This window comes from Centruroides sculpturatus, unplaced genomic scaffold, assembly GCF_000671375.1.
Source record: "Centruroides sculpturatus isolate CEXI.00-Female unplaced genomic scaffold, Cexi_2.0 scaffold704, whole genome shotgun sequence".
In the NCBI taxonomy this organism is placed as follows: Eukaryota; Metazoa; Arthropoda; class Arachnida; order Scorpiones; family Buthidae; genus Centruroides; species Centruroides sculpturatus.
Window position 1 is genome coordinate 181,710 of NW_019384945.1, and position 20,209 is coordinate 201,918.

At 31.1% G+C, this 20,209-nt stretch overlaps 2 protein-coding genes across 2 annotated transcripts; one reads left to right on the top strand and one right to left on the bottom strand.

Annotated features, from left to right (window-relative positions):
• Positions 1 to 2,104: 2,104 nt before the first annotated feature.
• On the bottom strand, positions 2,105 to 14,265 carry LOC111632173 (alpha-aminoadipic semialdehyde dehydrogenase-like). The gene is made up of 7 exons (XM_023376539.1): positions 14,029 to 14,265; positions 10,276 to 10,521; positions 9,785 to 10,063; positions 5,709 to 6,014; positions 5,424 to 5,600; positions 5,142 to 5,348; positions 2,105 to 2,212 (listed from the first exon to the last, which is right to left on the bottom strand). Exons 1-7 carry the CDS (start codon positions 14,209 to 14,211, stop codon positions 2,105 to 2,107), a joined length of 1,506 nt encoding a protein of 501 aa, XP_023232307.1. The 5' UTR covers positions 14,212 to 14,265.
• Positions 14,266 to 14,694: 429 nt separating this feature from the next.
• LOC111632179 (DNA-directed RNA polymerase II subunit RPB2) lies at positions 14,695 to 19,153 on the top strand. The gene has a single exon (XM_023376545.1). It carries the CDS (start codon positions 14,958 to 14,960, stop codon positions 18,474 to 18,476), a length of 3,519 nt encoding a protein of 1,172 aa, XP_023232313.1. The 5' UTR covers positions 14,695 to 14,957; the 3' UTR covers positions 18,477 to 19,153.
• The last annotated feature ends 1,056 nt before the right edge of the window (positions 19,154 to 20,209 follow it).

Consider the following 20,209-nt stretch of genomic DNA (forward strand, 5'->3'; position numbering starts at 1 on the left):
ATTCTCAATTTAACAAGAAACTTGATGAGATTCAAAATTTTTGCTTTAGCATCTAGAGCAGGGGTCGCCAAAGTGGTCCATATTGACCCCAGGGGTTGTTATAACATTATTGGGGGTCGATGAAAAAACTAAAACTTACAAATTTTGAACCGAATATTGCTAATCTTGCAAAAGATTATCAAGCTTACCTGTCTCATTGATTGTAAGTTACAAAAATTATTAGTAACATACATACAATAAATGTAAAAAATGTAAAATTGAAAGATATATATTAAAATAGTAAGAGCNAATTAGTTCTACTTTGTTTGGATGACATAGTAGAGTCTCTCGAGTCTCCGTAGATATAACAAACACAGAAATAAATAACACAAAATAAACTGTAGCTGTGTGGATTCTGCACGACACATCCGAACATGTAAGCTGAACAATAGTGTGGGGGGAGTGAGTAATCAAGGGTTGCATGGCGCTCAAACAAAAGACGAATCTACGAGATTTGAGAATCGCGTAACTCCGGGTTCGCGTAAGTTGGGGTATTACTGTACAGTTTTTTTAAGTAGATTCACACTTTAGATGAAAACTTTTAAGTGTTTTATGATAATAGAAATACAAAAATCACTAATGCAATTTTGTTTTCAATAAGCACAAGAAACAAAATCTCTTATTACAGAACTGCCTGGATGCACACCAAACACTACAGTATGACAGGAATACGTCTGAAAGCTAGTTCTGTCAATGAGTCAACTAAAGGAGCTCTTGAGGGATGTTCAGGTAGGTTCGTGGAAGAGTTGAATGAAACATAAAGTAGGGGAGGAAGTTGGAAAAAATACACTAAAAAATACATATTTTTCAAGTGAAAGGTTTCAAACACAAATAGATTAAAAATAATACTTAGATAGTACTTCAAGAAATTTAGAGGACCACCCTAGTCCCCATAGTCCATTTTTGGCACACCACTAATGTGAAGCTCTTCTAATACGTAATTTGTCAAAATCATTTACTCTTCTCTTTATATCAAGTTTTAAAAGTGAACTTTAGACAGAAAAAAGTATAAAAAATTCATTCAACAATTATAGTTCAGTTTGATAGGTTATCACCATCAATATCAATTACATCTCATTATCTTTGGTGCAAACTTTTGATCCCATGAGCATAAAATGGCTATTTGACATTTTGTATCAATTGGTTGACCTTTGTTTACCTGTGAACACTAACAAATGCTTTGAGATGAGATCACAAGTTTTTGTTGCATTGTGATCACTTTTTAAGTGACAGAGCAACAGTGCATGAATGTGTTCTTTTGAAAGTTCATATTTTCATTGTTATAATAGCATTTAAATCACTAACACACAACAGTCTAATAACCATCCAATTCTGCAATCATTTAGCTTAGGTTAGATTTCAATGAGATATCTAGGTTAACCTTTCTCTTCAAATAATATTAAAATCATCATTTAATAATTTTCATATTACTTGAAAAGAAAATATCAAACCATAATTTAATTTTAATTCATTTATTGGCTTAACTAGAAACTCTGTACAGCATTTTTGTGCAAAATTTTGAGAAACATTTTTCTATACAATATTGTGTTATAAGTTACTGTGCCTTTTTTGAGCATCCTAAGATGACAAGCCTAAATAACTTGAATATTGTGCCAAAGCTCAGGCTTGATTTTTGCCATTTTTAATGGGAAGCTTGACAAAATTCTGTAACACCTAATTGATCAATGTCAGATTACTGAAGCTGTTAAACTATTTTTTAAACAGTTCTAAAATTAGAACATTATAACATATGAAGAGATTCAAATTCTGTAACAATATAAATGATTTGAATCTTTCTCGCCTGAAGATTGCCTTTCAATAAGGATGAAAGCATTTGTGAAATTAAATAGTTTGCTGGAATCATTAACTAATAGACTACACCTTACAATCTGAAAATGTGGCTGAATTAATAACAATAACTTTCAAACTTTGCAACAAATTTATGAATAATTTACACCTTAAAATAATGCTAAGGAAGTCTGAAAAACAATGTTTCTTCTCAACTAATAAGCTTGTAATTTCTCTTGTAAAGAATGAAGCTATAATAAAAAAAAAAAAACAGGATCTAAATTTTAATTACCTTTTCTCCTCCAAAGGCACCACCTATTTCTGCTCCACTGGTGGGTATGTTGACATTGACAATTCCACAGTCAGAACCTTTGGGACCAATCCACTAAAATTGACAAATATTTCAGAATTTATTCTCCTGAACATCATTTAAATAATGTTTTTCACATTTATATTGACTATTATAACACTACTACATTAGTTGGCCAGAAATTATAGTTTTATATTCTATAAATTCTGTAAATTCACTGAATAAATTTTTATTGTTGAATTGATTCATATTGTGCTTCTTTATAATATTTCAATAATCACAGTAGCAAAGAATAATTTAAACAAACTAAAACTGCAAAAATATCTGTGCCTCAGAACTGCTAGACTCAAGTAATTAAAAATTAATCCAGTTCTTGATATAAATAAATTATCTAAGCAGTCTAGATCAAAACAGGACATAATTCTTCCTTTACTCCTATAAAGATTTTCAAAGATAATCTTAACCTTCATTTAACTATTTGCATATTATTTTCCACAAAGTAAAATAATATGCAAGTAGTTTATCAAGTAATTAGCTTATTAAATATTATATTTTAGTTTTAAAACTGATTTACACACTATTTTTGAAAATAAAGTTTTTAAATAAACACACAATATAAATCTGATAGTAAAAAAACACATGTCCACTGAACAAAGAAAAACAAGACTCAAGTGCTTAGTCTTGAATTATGCAAGGAGCAAAAGTGAACACACTGAGGATATTATGTGGTAAGAACTTATTTAATGAATGATCTCAATAAGAGAGTTCACACTAAATGTTATCCTTGACCTCCCGATTGATTCTTTAATAACATGCCAAATGAGTTCAAATCCTGCCTAGGAGCAAACATATTTTTCTAGTCTAAATATTTCTTTCTTGAATAGACATTTATATAATAAATTTATTGTTTATTAACCATTTAAATTGTTCAGTTAGCTGTTCCATTTGAAACCTCAAAAACCTGTTTATATGCTATGGATAAGAGAAAAAACTGTGTATAAAATAAAGAAATGAATAAGTTTATACTAATTTTTTTTTGTAAGTTTTATTAACATGAAGATCATAAAAATGGTCTTTGCAGCACAAATTAATTATTTTTTAAAATCAATTCAAATTCATTCATATTCTTTGAAGTTAAAATTAATTTTTTAACTTTTTTAATCTACATTTACCAGCGTGCATTTCTACATAGATAAAAGGTCGAAACAACCCAAGAAGGTATGATGGTAGATAGAAGACGTCTGTATGCCACTAATTCCTTTTTAAAAAATTTTTCTATTTTTTATTGGATGTATTTTTGTGTTTTTAAAAGGACTTTTTGGTGGCCAGTCGCCAAGAACGTATAGTCTATAATACAAAGATAATAAATGGTGGTTCCTTTTTTAGAAGGACTTTATCTTCAGATATTTAATTAATAATAATGCATACAATCATTGAATATGGAAAATCTTGCTTTTAAATAATTTGGATTAAATGGTCAGAACTTAAAATCAGTCTTAAAAATAATTCTTTAATAAGCTTGAGACTGAAATTATCTGCATTTATTATTGTATTAAAATGCTGAAATCCAGATATAATTAGTCTAATACTGTTTAATTTATTTAAAAATAAAGCCTTACTCTATATGTAATAATTCCCATATTCTGCAGAAACTCCACAATATACCCTTTGCATTTCTTAAAAATAACAATCATTGAAAAATATAAAATGCAAAATATACAAATTACCTAACATAGATCAGGAATTTTGTTATAAATATCTCACACTATGTAGGTTGCATACATAGTGTAAGATATTTATAATGTAGTGTGAGACAACTGTAGAATCAAAGAACACAAATTTGATGTCTAGGAAATGAGAGTTAATACAGTTCTAGTTGCCTTTTCAGCCCATCCTAACAATGAGATAATATAGGACCAAGAAAAATAATTTAAGAAATCCCATTTCTTATATCCAATTTATACCCATTACATTATTATGTATGTAATAACAATTATTTATTATCCTTCAAATAATATGCACATTTTTATTTTAAACACTACCTAAAATTGTTTGTGAGAAAGTTAGTTCTCCAAAAAAGTAGTTTTTTTAATATAATCTGAGAAAAAAATGGTTCATTCATTAATGCACCAGTATTTTCTAGTTGCAGACTAAGGATTCTATGTTTAAATATTAAATTCTTACATTTAAATATATTTAGAACACATTATGTTACATTCAGTTATTGACTAGACCTAAAAGTGATCGTACTAGGATTGAAAGCACTTGTAAATCAGCAAACACTTTTTAATTTGAAAGGTTAGCTCTATTAGCCAGATAAATTAAAGTTATTATGAATTCATTTTTTAAACTCTTCATTTTTAGCACACTTCACAGTAGTGGAGAAGTGCTTATGTTAGGACTTTTGTCTATCTGTCAGATTCCATGTGTATGCACAATGACTTCACTTTCGTTACCTAAATGTTGTGTTCCATTCAATCCAAACGTTGGAAATTAGACTTATAACTTAAGCCTAAACTTGATCAGCAAGAAATTACCAATGTTAGGCATAGGAGTTACCTAAGTATTATGTTCTGTTCAAGCCATTTATTGCACATGCCCATGCACAACAACTACTTGATCTATTTCCTTATTATTTTTAGCACGCTCCAACGTGCTAAAAATAATAAGGAAACTCTCCAATAAATGATCAAATGACTATAGCTCCACTATAGTCATTTGATCATTTATTATGCATATCTACACACATGTGCAAAAGGGAACTGAACATTTTCGTTTACAGTCACTATAAGCTATAGTAAAAACTACTCGGTATTGTATAAAATTAAATTTTATTATAATAAATTTAATATAATAACAATAATAAATTTATTTTTTAAAATATTTGATTCACTTTTGTAGCGCATGCTTTCAGATAGGCTTCACCAGTCTTGTTTTATATTATATTCAAAATTTAATATCAAAAAGTTATATCAATAAATATACACACAAATAATTTACTAACCTTAAACACATTTCCAAGATTTTCTGTAAAGATACTGCTAGTAAGACCTTGTTTGACTTCATTATTCCAAGCTATAGCTTCATCAACGCTTTTAGCTTTCAAAATATAAACAATTGGAGCAAATGTCTCTTTGTGAACAATGTTTGCATCATGTGATAAACCAGATACAATTGTGGGTTCTACAAAATTTCCTTCTCTATCAATTTTCTAAATTAATTAAAAAGTAATAAGAGATATTCAGCAAAACAATAATAAAATGCCTAATTGTATAAAACCTTATACCTTTCCACCATATTCAATGACTCCACCTTGTTTCTTTGCCTCTTCAATGGCTGCAAGATATTCATTAACTCCCTGTTTCGTATGAAGAGGTCCATACATCGTTCCAGATTCAAGTGGATCTCCCACTCTAATTTGGGAATATGCTTTCTTTAATCTATCTAGGACTTCATCATATACCTGATAAAACAAATGTTGAAATTTTTTATTAATGATATTTCACATTATATTAAAATATATCTTATTTCTGACAAAGAAAATTTATGAACTTAATTACATATAACTTGCCTTTTCATGAGCAATGATTCTTCGGGTTGTTGTACACCTTTGACCAGCAGTACCAACGCAAGCAAAGAGAGCAGAGCTCACCACCATCTTTATGTCAGCATCATCTGCAATAATAATTGCATTGTTTCCTCCTAATTCTAAAATTGTTTTCCCAAATCTTTGCTGAACATTCAGTGCCACTTTCAATCCAACTTGAGTGCTTCCAGTAAATGATATCAATGGCAATCGTGTATCATTTGTCATACTTTCACCAACATCAGGTCCCCCACAAATTAAAGAACAAATGGCTCCAGGCAAATTATTTTTCTAAAAAAAAATCATTTTTGTCAAAATTTCTTTGATAAATTTTCATAAGTTATTGATACTACTTATCAAATAAAATTTTTTCACCATTTTAGTTTCTTGATAAATTTGTATTAAAATATAAAATAAAAATTAATGTTCAAAATATTATCAATAATTTATTTATACAATTTACAGCAAACAAAATTTCTGCTTTATTTTTTATTTTAGATTTAATAGAAACTTCATAAATTATAAATAAAAAGAAATCAATTATATGAGAAATTGAAATAATGTTATTCCCACATCAACTAAAATTCAATAATTAGTTATAAAACAAATTAATTGTTGAACTTTTAAATACAAGATTAGTCAAAACCAATTAGTTGGAATGGATTATTATTAGTGTTGTAACGAATAGTATATTCGGCCTCAGGCCGAATACCGAATATTTGGCCAGGAGCGTGGCCGAATAGCCGAATATTCGGCTTGATTAACGCACATATGAAAATTGGTGCGCAAACTGCATTATGGCATCTGCTCTCTATTGGCCTGCTGTCACTACGCTTCGCCAATTGCGTTAATTCTTGGCAGTTGTAGCGGACAGACAAGAGTGTCATGGAAGTATGTGATAAATGATGATATCAAATGTGGATAACAATGAAATGACCTACACGTGTAAATAACGGAAAAAAGAACAGAGAAGGACCGCGAAGTGAATATGTGAAAACAAATATGAAATTGAGTCGATAACATAATCGAACAAGTCGAGGCAGCTTATTGGCATGAAATTCGCGGCCGTCAATGCCAAACAATTGTTGTCAGAGACTTCGGAAAGCTAAATGCTTGTAATGACTTAGCGTGCACGAGCAAAAGCCTGGGGCCGTTCGGGCTATCAAGCTGTCTCAAATCTGTGAAATCATAACTCTGACTTATATCGACGTCCTATCTGTCTCTTTTCTCCGTTATCACCAGGCTGTCATGTAATTGTAAAATGGGAACTCTACGACGGAAAAGTGATGAATCAAAAGTATCATGAGCATGTATTATGATGTATGCACAGGCATACATGGATTAGAGTGATAGAGGAAAGAGAAAGGGAAGAGCAAAGACAAGTGCTTAAAAAGAAGGATAGGCAGGGTCAGACCCTCAGATGTGCGAGGATTCTCCAACGATAGACGTGTACGTATGCTGATCTTTGTAACTATAAATTGTGAATACAAGTAACTAATATTATTTTCTTTTTTATTTTGTGCATGTTACAAGTTATAAATAAATATAAACAAACAACAATAACTCGATAACATTAAATCTAAATAACAAAATGATTAATTTACTATGTTTTTGTTATTTATTACTCCTGCTTTTAGGTATTTGGTATTCGGCCGAATAGTGATTAAATATTCGGTATTCGGCTGAATAGTGAAAAATAGGCCGAATACCGAATAGTAACCGAATATTCGTTACATCATTAATTATTATTATTATTATTATTATTGCAATTGCATTCATCATATTTTTAATTTCATACTATATCCTACATAAATATAACTTACATTTAGCAAGTGTATGCTTATAACAAATTTTAAAAAATTGAAACAACTGTCTCATAACTCATTGACAAAAATGTTAAAGCAATAAAAATGTCATTCTACTGTTCTGAGGGATAATATTTTAGTCTGATCACTCTCAAATTTTGATCCAGCTATGTTAGATGCCACTTCTTGCCTGCCTGGTTGAATTCATAATGAAAATGAATAAAAATCTTTATTAGTCTCCATAGAAAGAAAGGAAAAAAATTGTAATCTGTGAGGCTGTAGAATGTCCCAGTCAGAGATCAAAGTTATTTTAAATTTCACACATTCCACAAATTTACAACAGGAATAACATAAATGAAGTACTGTATAATGTTCGTGTGTGTGCAGTGGATAGGGGATGAAAGAGGACTCATTTTATTTTTTATCTGTTTATAAAGGAAAATCTGCATACAATTATCCAAGAATGTAAGGACATTTCTAACAATACAAAAATAAATAAAAGTCTCAAGTGTGAGTTATTGGTCCATATGAATAAAAACCAAGGAAATGCTAATAAGCATAAGGTAGAAGTAAAAACTAATGCTTCAAATAAAAGGTAGAAGCAAAAGCATTTCCACTGGTATGAATAATGATTACCTTATACTTCCAAGCAAATGCTTTTGATAAACAAGTAAAAAGTTCTCGATGTGCATATTATGACACAATTAATCGTCTAGTCCAGTGTCTGCCAAACTGTATGGGCGGCACACTACTATGCCACAAGAAATTCCAGATGTACCATGAAAGATTTAAAAATATAGGTAAAAATGTGCGAGGACACCATAGACTGTCTAAGAGTGAAAATAAAATTTTCAAATTCTATATTATATTGTAAGTCTAGATGATGAAAAATCATCTAGACTTACGTTAATTAACAATGATTTCAGCATTTTTAGTTATGCATTATTTAATTATTAAATAATTAATTAGTAATAAATTTTAATACTGTATATACTATGAAATGCATTAACTTAATTAAAAAAACATTCTGATGCTGAAAACATTATTTTACCAGCCTTGGAAATTGCCATTGGCACAATGATTAATGAAGAAGCCATCAAACAAACTAAGACCATTCCTTTGTCAACCCACAAGATTTCTCATAAAATTAAAAACATTTCACGAAATATTGATGATCAGCTTCGCAAACATTTCACTGAAGCAAAAAATGAACTCAAAAACCTTACAAATCGATGAAAGTACAGACATCAGCAACAAAGCTCTACTAATTACATTTCTGAGAATAATCAGAGGTGGTAAAATCATAAGTCAGTTTTTCTTTTGCTGTGAATTGAAGGAAAGAACAAGAGGAAAAGATGTCTTTAACCTGGTAAACCAAAATGTCATATTGAGAGGAATGAGGTGGCAAACTTGTATTAGCATTTGCACTGATGGCGCTCCATCTATGCATGGTAAAGACATGTAATTTAATTACATAATCTAGCTTATAACATGTTTTATTCCCTATTCTGGGATTAAGGTAATCCAATTTTAGAAAAATGCCTAAAATAATAATAGCTGAGATGATGAATATCTGAGAATTTTCTAGAATGAATATATAATGATAACGTTTTTGTGCAAACTTAAAACAAAGATTTTATGCATTGAATTCAATTTAGATTGTTCTGACAATTTGTCAATTAACATTTAACCTAAATTGTTATCAATTTAATCAAGCTATAATGTTGTAATTTTCCTACATTATTTGAACTAACTTCATGTTATTTTATCTACTTTAATAATATTTTTACTTATGAAGTAATTTAATGGAATTCAACTGTCTTCTAACTGCTGAAATTTTTGGTTAAATTAAACAAACACACTTTTCATGTTTCAGCATTAACTTTACACATCAAACAAACATTTTTGGCCCGATTTACAGGTCTGCCTCAGGTTAGAAGTCATCCAAAGATGAAGTAGTTATGTTGCATTCTAAAGTGGAATAATTCAAAGCTCTTTAAATTATTCTAACCTTCTAATATTTGCTCAGTGTGTAAAGTTAATACTGAAATGTACAAAAAGTGTATTTGTGTAATTTTATGGTCAAATAACAGATATCCAACATTATTTATTATTTTTATTAAATGATGACAAACTTAATAGTATTCATGATTTGTACTTATATTTGAAGAGTTAATTTTGATATAATTTTGTACTTTATGATTGATTATTAATGTCTATGTTTAATTACTAAAACTTGGTAATGTAAAATCTTACCTCTAAAACAGATGATAAAATTTTAATTATAGCTATACTAGTCAAAGGAGTTGTTCCTGCACTTTTCCATATCATGGTATCACCACAAGCCATTGCTATAGCATTGTTCCAACCATACACTGCCACAGGAAAATTGAAAGCAGTGATGATGCCAATCGTACCAAGAGGATTCCACATTTCTATGAGAGCATGACCAGGTCGTTCAGATGGAAGAACCTTCCCCTCAATCATTCTGGATAATCCAACTGCATAATCGCAAATGTCTATGTATTCTTGAACCTTTAAAAAAATTTATTTTATAATTTTGGATAATTGGAAGATTTTTAATAAATATAAATATTTTAATCTATATATGTAATTAACCAAGTTATGGTATGGGCCCAAAGAATTTGGCATTATCATTTGATTATCAGTAATTTATAATTTTGGGCTTAGTTTACTATATAATTAATATTTTGATTATTCTACAGGATCAATTAAAATATACGTACCTCTCCTTCTCCTTCAGGTAATATCTTACCCATCTCCAAAGAAACCAATTTCCCTAATTGAGTCTTCTTTTCTCTTAACGCATGTCCAATCTGTCGTATTATTTCACCACGTAGAGGAGGTGGTACATCGACCCAGGTCTTCCAGGCTTCATTGCAGACTGTGACGGTGTCATTGTAATCTTGAACTGTTCCTGAAATCACCTCAGCAATTGGTTTCTCATTTGTTGGAGACACTGAAGTAATTATCTAATAGAAAAATTAAACAAAATACATTTTAGTATGTTTCACCAAACTTCATAATGTACAGTATAATTATCTACTCTCTATTGTCTATGATAAATTATGAGAATTTAGGTAAGATTCAAACTTAGATTCTCAAAGATGATAGGCTAATAGTCTATTGCATTGATATCTGATTGACTTATATTGGAAATTAAACCTGCACAAAGTTATTGATAGCAAATTCAGGGTAAACAATATACATTTATTTGTTAAAAGAATTGCTGAGATAATTTCTTTTCTATTAAAGTGCTTAAATATTTATTTAATAAATTACAAGTTTAAATCAATATGAACATTGATAAACTATATACATAAGATTCTTATAAACAAAGCATTTGATAAAAACAAACAAATGACTGTATTTTTGTGAGTAATACCCATAGTATTTAAAAAATGAGTTGAAAAGGGATGTGGATTATACAATGGGAAAATTATATGCTGATTTTAAATTGCAATTACAAAATTTGCATGTATGAAGCAGTTGGCTCCACAGACATACAGGGTATATGATGAAGATTTTTGCAAAGGTTTTACTTTTGTTCTAGCAATTTTTTTGCATTATAAACTGTCATGGGTTATATATAATGCTCTTTTTATTAAAAAAATTACTGATGGTATGCATATATAGTGATTAAATATATAGAATTTTTTTACTGAGTAACTGTTGGTACTATGTACAGTATCAAGCTATCAATACTTCTTATACTATCTGATAACAACATATCAGTGCATTCTGGCTGAAAACTAGTCTTGGTTATATATTTAAAAATATGGGAAGGCACAGAAAAATATAATAATTATTATTTTAATTGATATAGCAATAGCTTTTACAAAGGAGTTAATGAAAAGTTACAAAAGTTTTAGTGTTTGAACAAAAAAGTTATAGAATTTATAGTGTTGTCATCTAGTAAATTAATATAGTTAAAATCAGGTCCATCAATTGATTTATTTCAGAAAGCATTTTGCACAACAAAAACAGATGATTTACCATATCTGCTATAAGCATTTTACAAAAAGAATATTCAGTGTTATTCAGTATAACAATTCTTTTCCCTTTAAAATAATCATATATGTATTTAGACAAAGCTGAATGAATAATGATTTAATTTTATAATTTATATTAGACAATAAATAAACAGATGGACATATAATAGGGATATTATCCAATATTTTAAAATCATATTTTTTCTAATGAAAATAAAACAGTTAGCAAAGGATATCCAAGATTGTTTAACAAATTTTTAATAGTGGTGGGCCACAACTCATGAGATGTCATACTATTGGGTAATGAGAGTTTGTTATATATCAATTGTCTGTAATCATTGCTTGGTAGAGCAATAATTTTATTCCAGAAAAGTAACAAACACAGTGATATATTAACAGCCAGAGGTGGCCAATCCAATTCAATTCTTATCATAGGCTCTGGCACAAAATGATTTAAACAAAAAATAATTGTGTTTTTTCAACTTTGTCTACCAACAATCTTCCCCATATAGGAAATGCATATAAAATAATCTAATTAGCTCATTAGATAAACTATAATAGTTAATAAGACATGAGATTCTCAATTTAACAAGAAACTTGATGAGATTCAAAATTTTTGCTTTAGCATCTAGAGCAGGGGTCGCCAAAGTGGTCCATATTGACCCCAGGGGTTGTTATAACATTATTGGGGGTCGATGAAAAAACTAAAACTTACAAATTTTGAACCGAATATTGCTAATCTTGCAAAAGATTATCAAGCTTACCTGTCTCATTGATTGTAAGTTACAAAAATTATTAGTAACATACATACAATAAATGTAAAAAATGTAAAATTAAAAGATATATATTAAAATAGTAAGAGCTTTTTTTGCTTGTAACACAAACTTTTTGGTGGGGGGTCGATGTGAGGTTTTGAAAAGTTGTAGGGGGTCGATGATCAAAAAAGTTTGGCGACCCCTGATCTAGAGTGATTTTTGCAAAGACCAAATGCAAAGAAAACGAGCTGTGAGTGAAAGTAAATATCTAAATATTTAAAGTTTGTGACATCATCCAGTTCGCGATTCTCTAAATATAATTTATCCATTTTTTAAGCTTGCCACCTCTTCAGAAAATCATTATTTTCATTTTTCTGAGATTAACTGTTAGTTGGTTGTCCTGACATGTCCTGTTATGTTAGTCAAAAAATAAAATTGTCTGCATATAAGAGGCAATTTATTTTTACATGTAATGATAAAGCAATTTCAAAAATTTGACTCTAGAGATTTCAGGAGATCATCTAGAAAAAGAATTGGATTTAAAGGTTCTTGAGAGAGCCCTTAGTTGGATATAACAAATTCTGTACAAAATGTTTCTTCTATTAAATAACGTATGTTAGAAAACAAACTTTACTTTCCCGGCTGTTATGTATACATAACAAGGAAAAGTATTGGAATCGTGTCAAATTTGATCCCCAGACATTTTTGCAAATCTCCATGTTTTGAGCAGGGCTGTGGAGTCGCGTAAAAATCTACTGACTCCAACTCCGACTTTTCCTTACCAATCCGACTCTGACTAAAACACCAAAACTCCACGACTCCGACTCCACAGCCCTGCCAGGGCTGTAGAGTCGCGTAAAAATCTACCGACTCCAACTCCGACTTTTCCTTGCCATCTGACTCCGGCTAAAACACCAAAACTCCACGACTCCGACTCCGCAGCCCTGGTTTTGAGACCACCTGAATCTAAGCAAAAAAAAAAAAAAAAAAAGGCAAAAGAATTCTGTGGGTGTGTGTGTGTGCACACACTCACATACACACGCTCACCAAGTTTCATTTGAATAGGAGACTCAAACATTTGGCCATCTCCTTTAAGTTACTTATACCTAAATGAGTATATCTTCAATGGGTCAAGTTTAGTATTAGTATATAAACTTTTTCAATAACAGTTAAATGCTGATCAAAGTTTCTTCTTTTTCTGATAAATGCATTTATACATGAAAATAAAAAGATGGTTTAGTAAGGTTTTTTATGGTCTCTTGTGAAATTATGTGTTAAAATCAGGAAAAGAAACTTTGATTAGCATTTAACTGATATTAAAAAACTTATATTCTAACACTAAGTCATGTTCATGTTATCAGTTACATATTAATATAACTCTTAAATCTACGTAAAATTTTATATATTTATTATATAATATAAAAATTAAAATTTATTATATTAAACTTATTGTAACAGTTAAAATGCATATTAAATAAATGTGTCAAGTTTCCCTTCAGAGTTAAATAATGATTTTGTAGTTTTTTCTTTTCTTTTTATCAATTTTTATCAAATTGACAATAAGTAAGAAGAATATTAATTGAATGATAATGATAAATAATGACTTTTCATCCTTTTGACAAGATTAAAAAGAACCATATCAATTGAATATATGCAATATATAACTTTAATTACGATGAATTATAATGTTCATATCTGAAATTAAATGCATATTTGTCAAATTGGATCTTACTTTTCCACTTCCCATCCATCGACCATTATAAACGCCATTATTTCTTTTCTCTAATCCTAATTCTTTCAAAAAAGAATATTTAGCATCGTCTACCAAAAATCCTGTCGACATTGCTCTGTAATACGATAAACGGGAAACAGATTTAACCGAACGACAAAAGGAATAAATCAGCAGCCTCGACATCACAATCACAGCTGTTGCAGTTGCACGCCTTCACTTTAGCCAACGAAACGTGTTTGAAAAGCGCCACCTAACATCATTTTATGACACGATAAATATTAGAATACAGTATATAAATTGATAAAGTATTTATCGCTTGCTTATTTTAAAATTATTTATTTTATTTATCGCTTGAAAGTATAAAATTATTCATTATTCTATTTTGGTTTTAGTAATATAATAATAGAATAATTTGGGATAAGATTATATTCAAAAATATTCATTTATGAGAATATCGTTTTGACGTTTTCGTTTGTATTTAACTTCTCTCCGCTTACATATTAAAATGGATTATGTTGTGCGATATATTAATCAAAGAATAAAGAGAAAATTTCGCACCAAACACATGGGTTCTTCCGATGGGAATGCGTTTAGTTTTCTACGTCGTCACCCTAAGCGGTACCGGATTAGCAAAACAGACAATCGGATGTTTAAATTGTTTGTTATTTTTTTTTAGTTTTTTAAATAATAAAATAAATATAGCAATTCTGAAAAGTATTATTTTAGATTTTACTCTTTTCTTAAATTCCCTTGATTATTACGACCAAACAAAAAGATCGATAATCTCGTTCTCTGAGTTATAAACTGCAATTGCAACTGGCAACATGAAATCATACGAAGAGTAATCCGAGTGCGTTGTACGTTGGTTTTAGTGTTAAATTAGACTATATATATTGTGAAAATATCAGTGAGATTACTTCGTGATCATAATGTATGAAGACGAAAACTACGAAGATGATGATTCGGAGGAAATTACCCCAGATTTGTGGCAAGAAGCCTGTTGGATTGTCATCAGCGCTTACTTTGATGAGAAAGGCCTCGTTAGACAGCAACTCGACTCTTTCGATGAATTTATTCAAATGTCTGTGCAAAGAATTGTCGAAGACACGCCTCAAATCGATCTTCAGGCCGAAGCACAACATACAACGGGAGAAGTCGAAACACCACCTCGTTATTTGCTTAAATTCGAGCAAATTTATCTGTCAAAACCAACTCATTGGGAGAAAGATGGCGCTCCGAGTCCAATGATGCCTAATGAAGCTCGCCTGAGGAATCTTACCTATTCGGCTCCTCTTTATGTGGATATTACGAAAACCGTTATTAAAGACGGAGAGGATCCGATTGAAACGCAACACCAGAAAACCTTTATTGGGAAAATTCCCATTATGCTCCGTTCTACGTACTGCTTGTTGAGCGGACTTACCGATCGTGATTTGACAGAGTTAAACGAGTGTCCGTTGGATCCCGGTGGTTACTTCATAATAAATGGATCGGAGAAAGTGCTGATTGCTCAAGAGAAAATGGCAACAAATACTGTGTATGTGTTTTCCATGAAAGATTCAAAATATGCCTATAAGGCAGAATGTCGATCCTGTTTGGAACACTCTTCACGCCCGACCAGCACGCTTTGGGTAAATATGTTAGCCAGAGGAGGTCAGGGTGTCAGAAAAAGTGCCATAGGTCAACGAATCATTGCCATTCTTCCCTATATCAAGCAAGAAATTCCAATAATGATTGTGTTTCGAGCATTGGGATTTGTGGCAGATAGAGATATTTTAGAACATATTATATATGATTTTGAAGATCCAGAAATGATGGAAATGGTAAAACCATCATTAGATGAAGCTTTTGTTATTCAGGAACAAAACGTGGCTTTGAATTTTATTGGAGCACGTGGTGCACGACCTGGTGTTACAAAAGAAAAAAGAATTAAATATGCTCGAGAAATTCTACAAAAGGAAATGTTACCTCATGTTGGTGTTAGTGATTTCTGTGAAACAAAAAAAGCTTATTATCTAGGATATATGGTCCATAGATTATTGTTAGCTGCTTTGGGCCGTAGAGAGTTGGACGACAGAGATCACTATGGTAATAAAAGACTAGATTTGGCAGGACCTTTGCTTGCATTTTTGTTCAGAGGTTTATTCAGAAATCTTACAAAAGAAGTTCGTTTATATGCACAGAAGTTCATTGATCGAGGAAAAGATTTCAATCTGGAATTAGCTATTAAAACAAGGATAATAACAGATGGCCTTCGATATTCGTTGGCAACAGGAAATTGGGGTGATCAAAAGAAAGCGCATCAAGCAAGAGCAGGTGTGTCTCAAGTATTAAATAGATTAACTTATGCTTCTACCCTTTCTCATCTTCGTCGAGTGAATTCGCCAATTGGTCGTGATGGTAAACTTGCTAAACCTCGACAACTTCATAATACATTGTGGGGAATGATATGTCCTGCCGAAACACCAGAAGGTCATGCAGTAGGTCTGGTAAAGAATTTGGCTTTAATGGCCTACATTTCAGTTGGATCACAACCATCCCCCATTCTGGAGTTTTTAGAGGAATGGAGTATGGAAAATTTGGAAGAAATTGCCCCATCAGCCATAGCAGAAGCAACTAAGATATTTGTTAATGGTTGTTGGGTGGGCATTCACAGAGATCCCGATCAACTAATGAGCACATTACGAAAATTAAGACGTCAAATGGATATTGTTGTATCAGAAGTCTCAATGGTTAGAGACATTCGTGATAGAGAGATTCGTATTTATACTGATGCTGGAAGGATTTGTCGACCATTACTGATTGTTGAAAAACAAAAACTGCTTTTAAAGAAAAGACATATTGATAGACTGAAAGAAAGAGAGTATAATAATTATAGTTGGCAAGATTTAGTGGCAAGTGGTGTTGTTGAATACATTGATACAATGGAAGAAGAAACAGTAATGCTTGCAATGACTCCTGATGATCTTCAAGATAGAAGCCAATTCTATTGTTCCACATATACTCATTGTGAAATTCATCCTTCAATGATTTTAGGTGTGTGTGCATCCATCATTCCATTTCCTGATCATAATCAATCTCCCCGTAACACATATCAATCTGCTATGGGTAAACAAGCTATGGGGGTGTATATTACTAATTTCCATGTAAGAATGGACACACTTGCTCATGTTTTATATTATCCTCAGAAACCACTTGTGACAACACGCTCTATGGAATATTTGCGTTTTAGAGAATTACCTGCAGGAATTAATTCAATTGTTGCCATCATGTCTTACACAGGTTACAATCAAGAAGACTCTATCATCATGAATGCATCAGCAATTGATAGAGGATTTTTTAGATCTGTATTTTATCGTGCTTACAAAGACTCTGAATGCAAACGTGTAGGTGATCAGGAAGAACAGTTTGAAAGACCAACAAAAGACATTTGTCAAGGTATGCGCAATGCCATATATGATAAATTGGATGAAGATGGTATCATTGCTCCTGGTACTAGAGTATCTGGTGATGATGTAATTATTGGAAAAACAATTACATTACCAGAAAATGATGATGAATTAGAAGGTACTAATAAGCGATTTACAAAGCGTGATGCCAGTACATTTTTGAGAAACAGTGAGACAGGAATTGTTGATCAGGTTATGTTAACCTTAAATGCAGAAGGTTATAAATTTTGTAAAATTAGAGTTCGTTCTGTACGTATCCCTCAGATTGGGGACAAATTTGCTAGTCGGCATGGTCAAAAAGGTACTTGTGGTATAACTTACAGGCAAGAAGACATGCCATTTACTGCAGAAGGAATAACTCCTGATATTATCATCAATCCTCATGCCATTCCTTCTCGTATGACCATTGGTCACTTGATTGAATGTCTTCAAGGCAAAGTTTCAGCAAATAAAGGAGAAATTGGTGATGCTACTCCCTTTAATGATACTGTAAATGTACAAAAAATTTCCAATCTTCTTCAAGAATACGGTTACCATCTGAGAGGAAACGAAGTGATGTATAATGGTCACACAGGTCGAAAAGTTAATGCTCAGATATTTTTAGGGCCCACTTATTATCAAAGATTGAAACACATGGTAGATGACAAGATTCATTCTAGAGCAAGAGGTCCCATTCAGATTCTTGTTAGACAACCCATGGAAGGAAGAGCAAGAGATGGTGGTCTTCGTTTTGGAGAGATGGAAAGAGACTGTCAGATTGCACATGGTGCTGCTCAGTTTATGAGGGAAAGATTATTTGAAGTATCTGATCCTTACAGGGTCCACATCTGTAACATCTGTGGACTGATTGCAATTGCAAATCTAAGAAATAACACATTTGAGTGTAAAGGTTGCAAAAACAAAACACAAATAACACAAGTGAGAATACCTTATGCTTGTAAATTACTGTTTCAAGAATTGATGTCAATGTCAATTGCACCAAAAATGTTGATGACTTAAATGTGATAATTGGAAGTATTTTTTTAATGGGTTATTTCATTACTGGAATTTTAAATATTGTATTTAACTAGAACTGTTGTAGTCTTACATTTACTTGAGCATGAATATTTTTGCTTAAAACTATATAAATAAAAAAAATTCATTTTATATCTTCTATCGTATTATATTTTCAATATTTTATTCTGTAAATATTGAAAATTATCACAACATTATGTACATTTTGAATTTAAATTCAAGTATTTTGGCACAATAATAATCAGTATTACGGGTTTGAATATATTAAAGCCTTTCTTAATAATTAATATATGACATCATTGCATGTAACAAATCAAAAGCATTAATAACATTTTATATTTTTTCAGGCAAACCATCATCAAAGATATGTTTTCCTCATGACACACACATTTTTTATGATAAATGATTAACACTGAACAAGATGGAATCAAATGTTTGAAAAGCTTATTAATTTAAACATGGAATGAGTGTGAAAGCTCTGTTTAATAAATAAAACACAATATATATATATCATCATATATTCCATAATCAGATAATTATGATTGCCATAGTCCACAGAATTTTCTTGCTTTTTTATAAATGTATTAAGCATTAAAAAAATCGTCTGTAAAATTTTGATTTTATCAACAAATGGAAACTCATTGATGCAATAGCTGAAGGTTATAGAGAGTATAGTAATTTCTGATAAAGCCACTCCTCAGTTAACTTTCAGAATTACTACCAGCTCTTCAGTATAGGTATAGTGACCAGATTTTTTTTTATTAATCTGGGGACAATCAATCATTGCTTTTTAGGGTACACAGTACAGCATACATGTATAAGTACTATCAAATGGGTACTGTACTGTACAGTACATAGGCATGACTGACACCTAAACATTTTAATTTTGATTGAACTTATTTGTTTTAAATAGCTTTCCTCCAATAAGGTTTATAGCTATTTACTTTTGGCACATTTTATATTTTTTCTTGAGCTGCAATTTGAAAAAATTGTTGGATCTATAAATTCTCACTGTTGTCCATCTTGCTGTCTGTCTTTCCTTAATCTCAAAAACAGAGTTAGATGGATGAAAGTTGAGATCAGATGTGGAAAGAAGTGGCAGAAGGCACCAATGAACTTCTGGTTTAGACCAGAAGTCATGTTATTTCAATTCAAAATTTCCCCTGAAAAGGAGTTAGATGACCTGCACAACTCTGTTGCTAACAGGAAAAGTATAATGTACAGGGACAAGACTAAGAAATTAAGAACACTGACGAAAAATGTAGCTTGGCATTGTGAGGATGTTGCAATAATTACTCATTTTTGTTTCAAAGTTTGGTTCATTTTTGGTTACTTCATAAAAAAAATTATCTGGAAATGTCTAAGACATTGGACACATCCTCTGGCATAAAAATTGTCATAATGACAATATTACAGTAACCACAAGGAAGTGACAAAACAGAGACAAGACTCCATTCTGGAGACAGGGTCAAAAATGGGGACAGATGGTCACTCTAGTATAGGAATCCCCATTCATAGTCTTAGTGTCATTTCCACAGTTGGTTGTCTTGCAATCTCCAAGACTACATATTTTTAAATTTGTACTTTATTGTGCACCCCTATAGTACAAAATGTCTGAAAAGAAAAAAACATGATTTCATCTAGAGGAGGTGGCAAAAATTGAAGGAAAAGCAACAGAGTTGGAACATAGCAGCAATTGAGAGAAGAAGAGGAAAGAA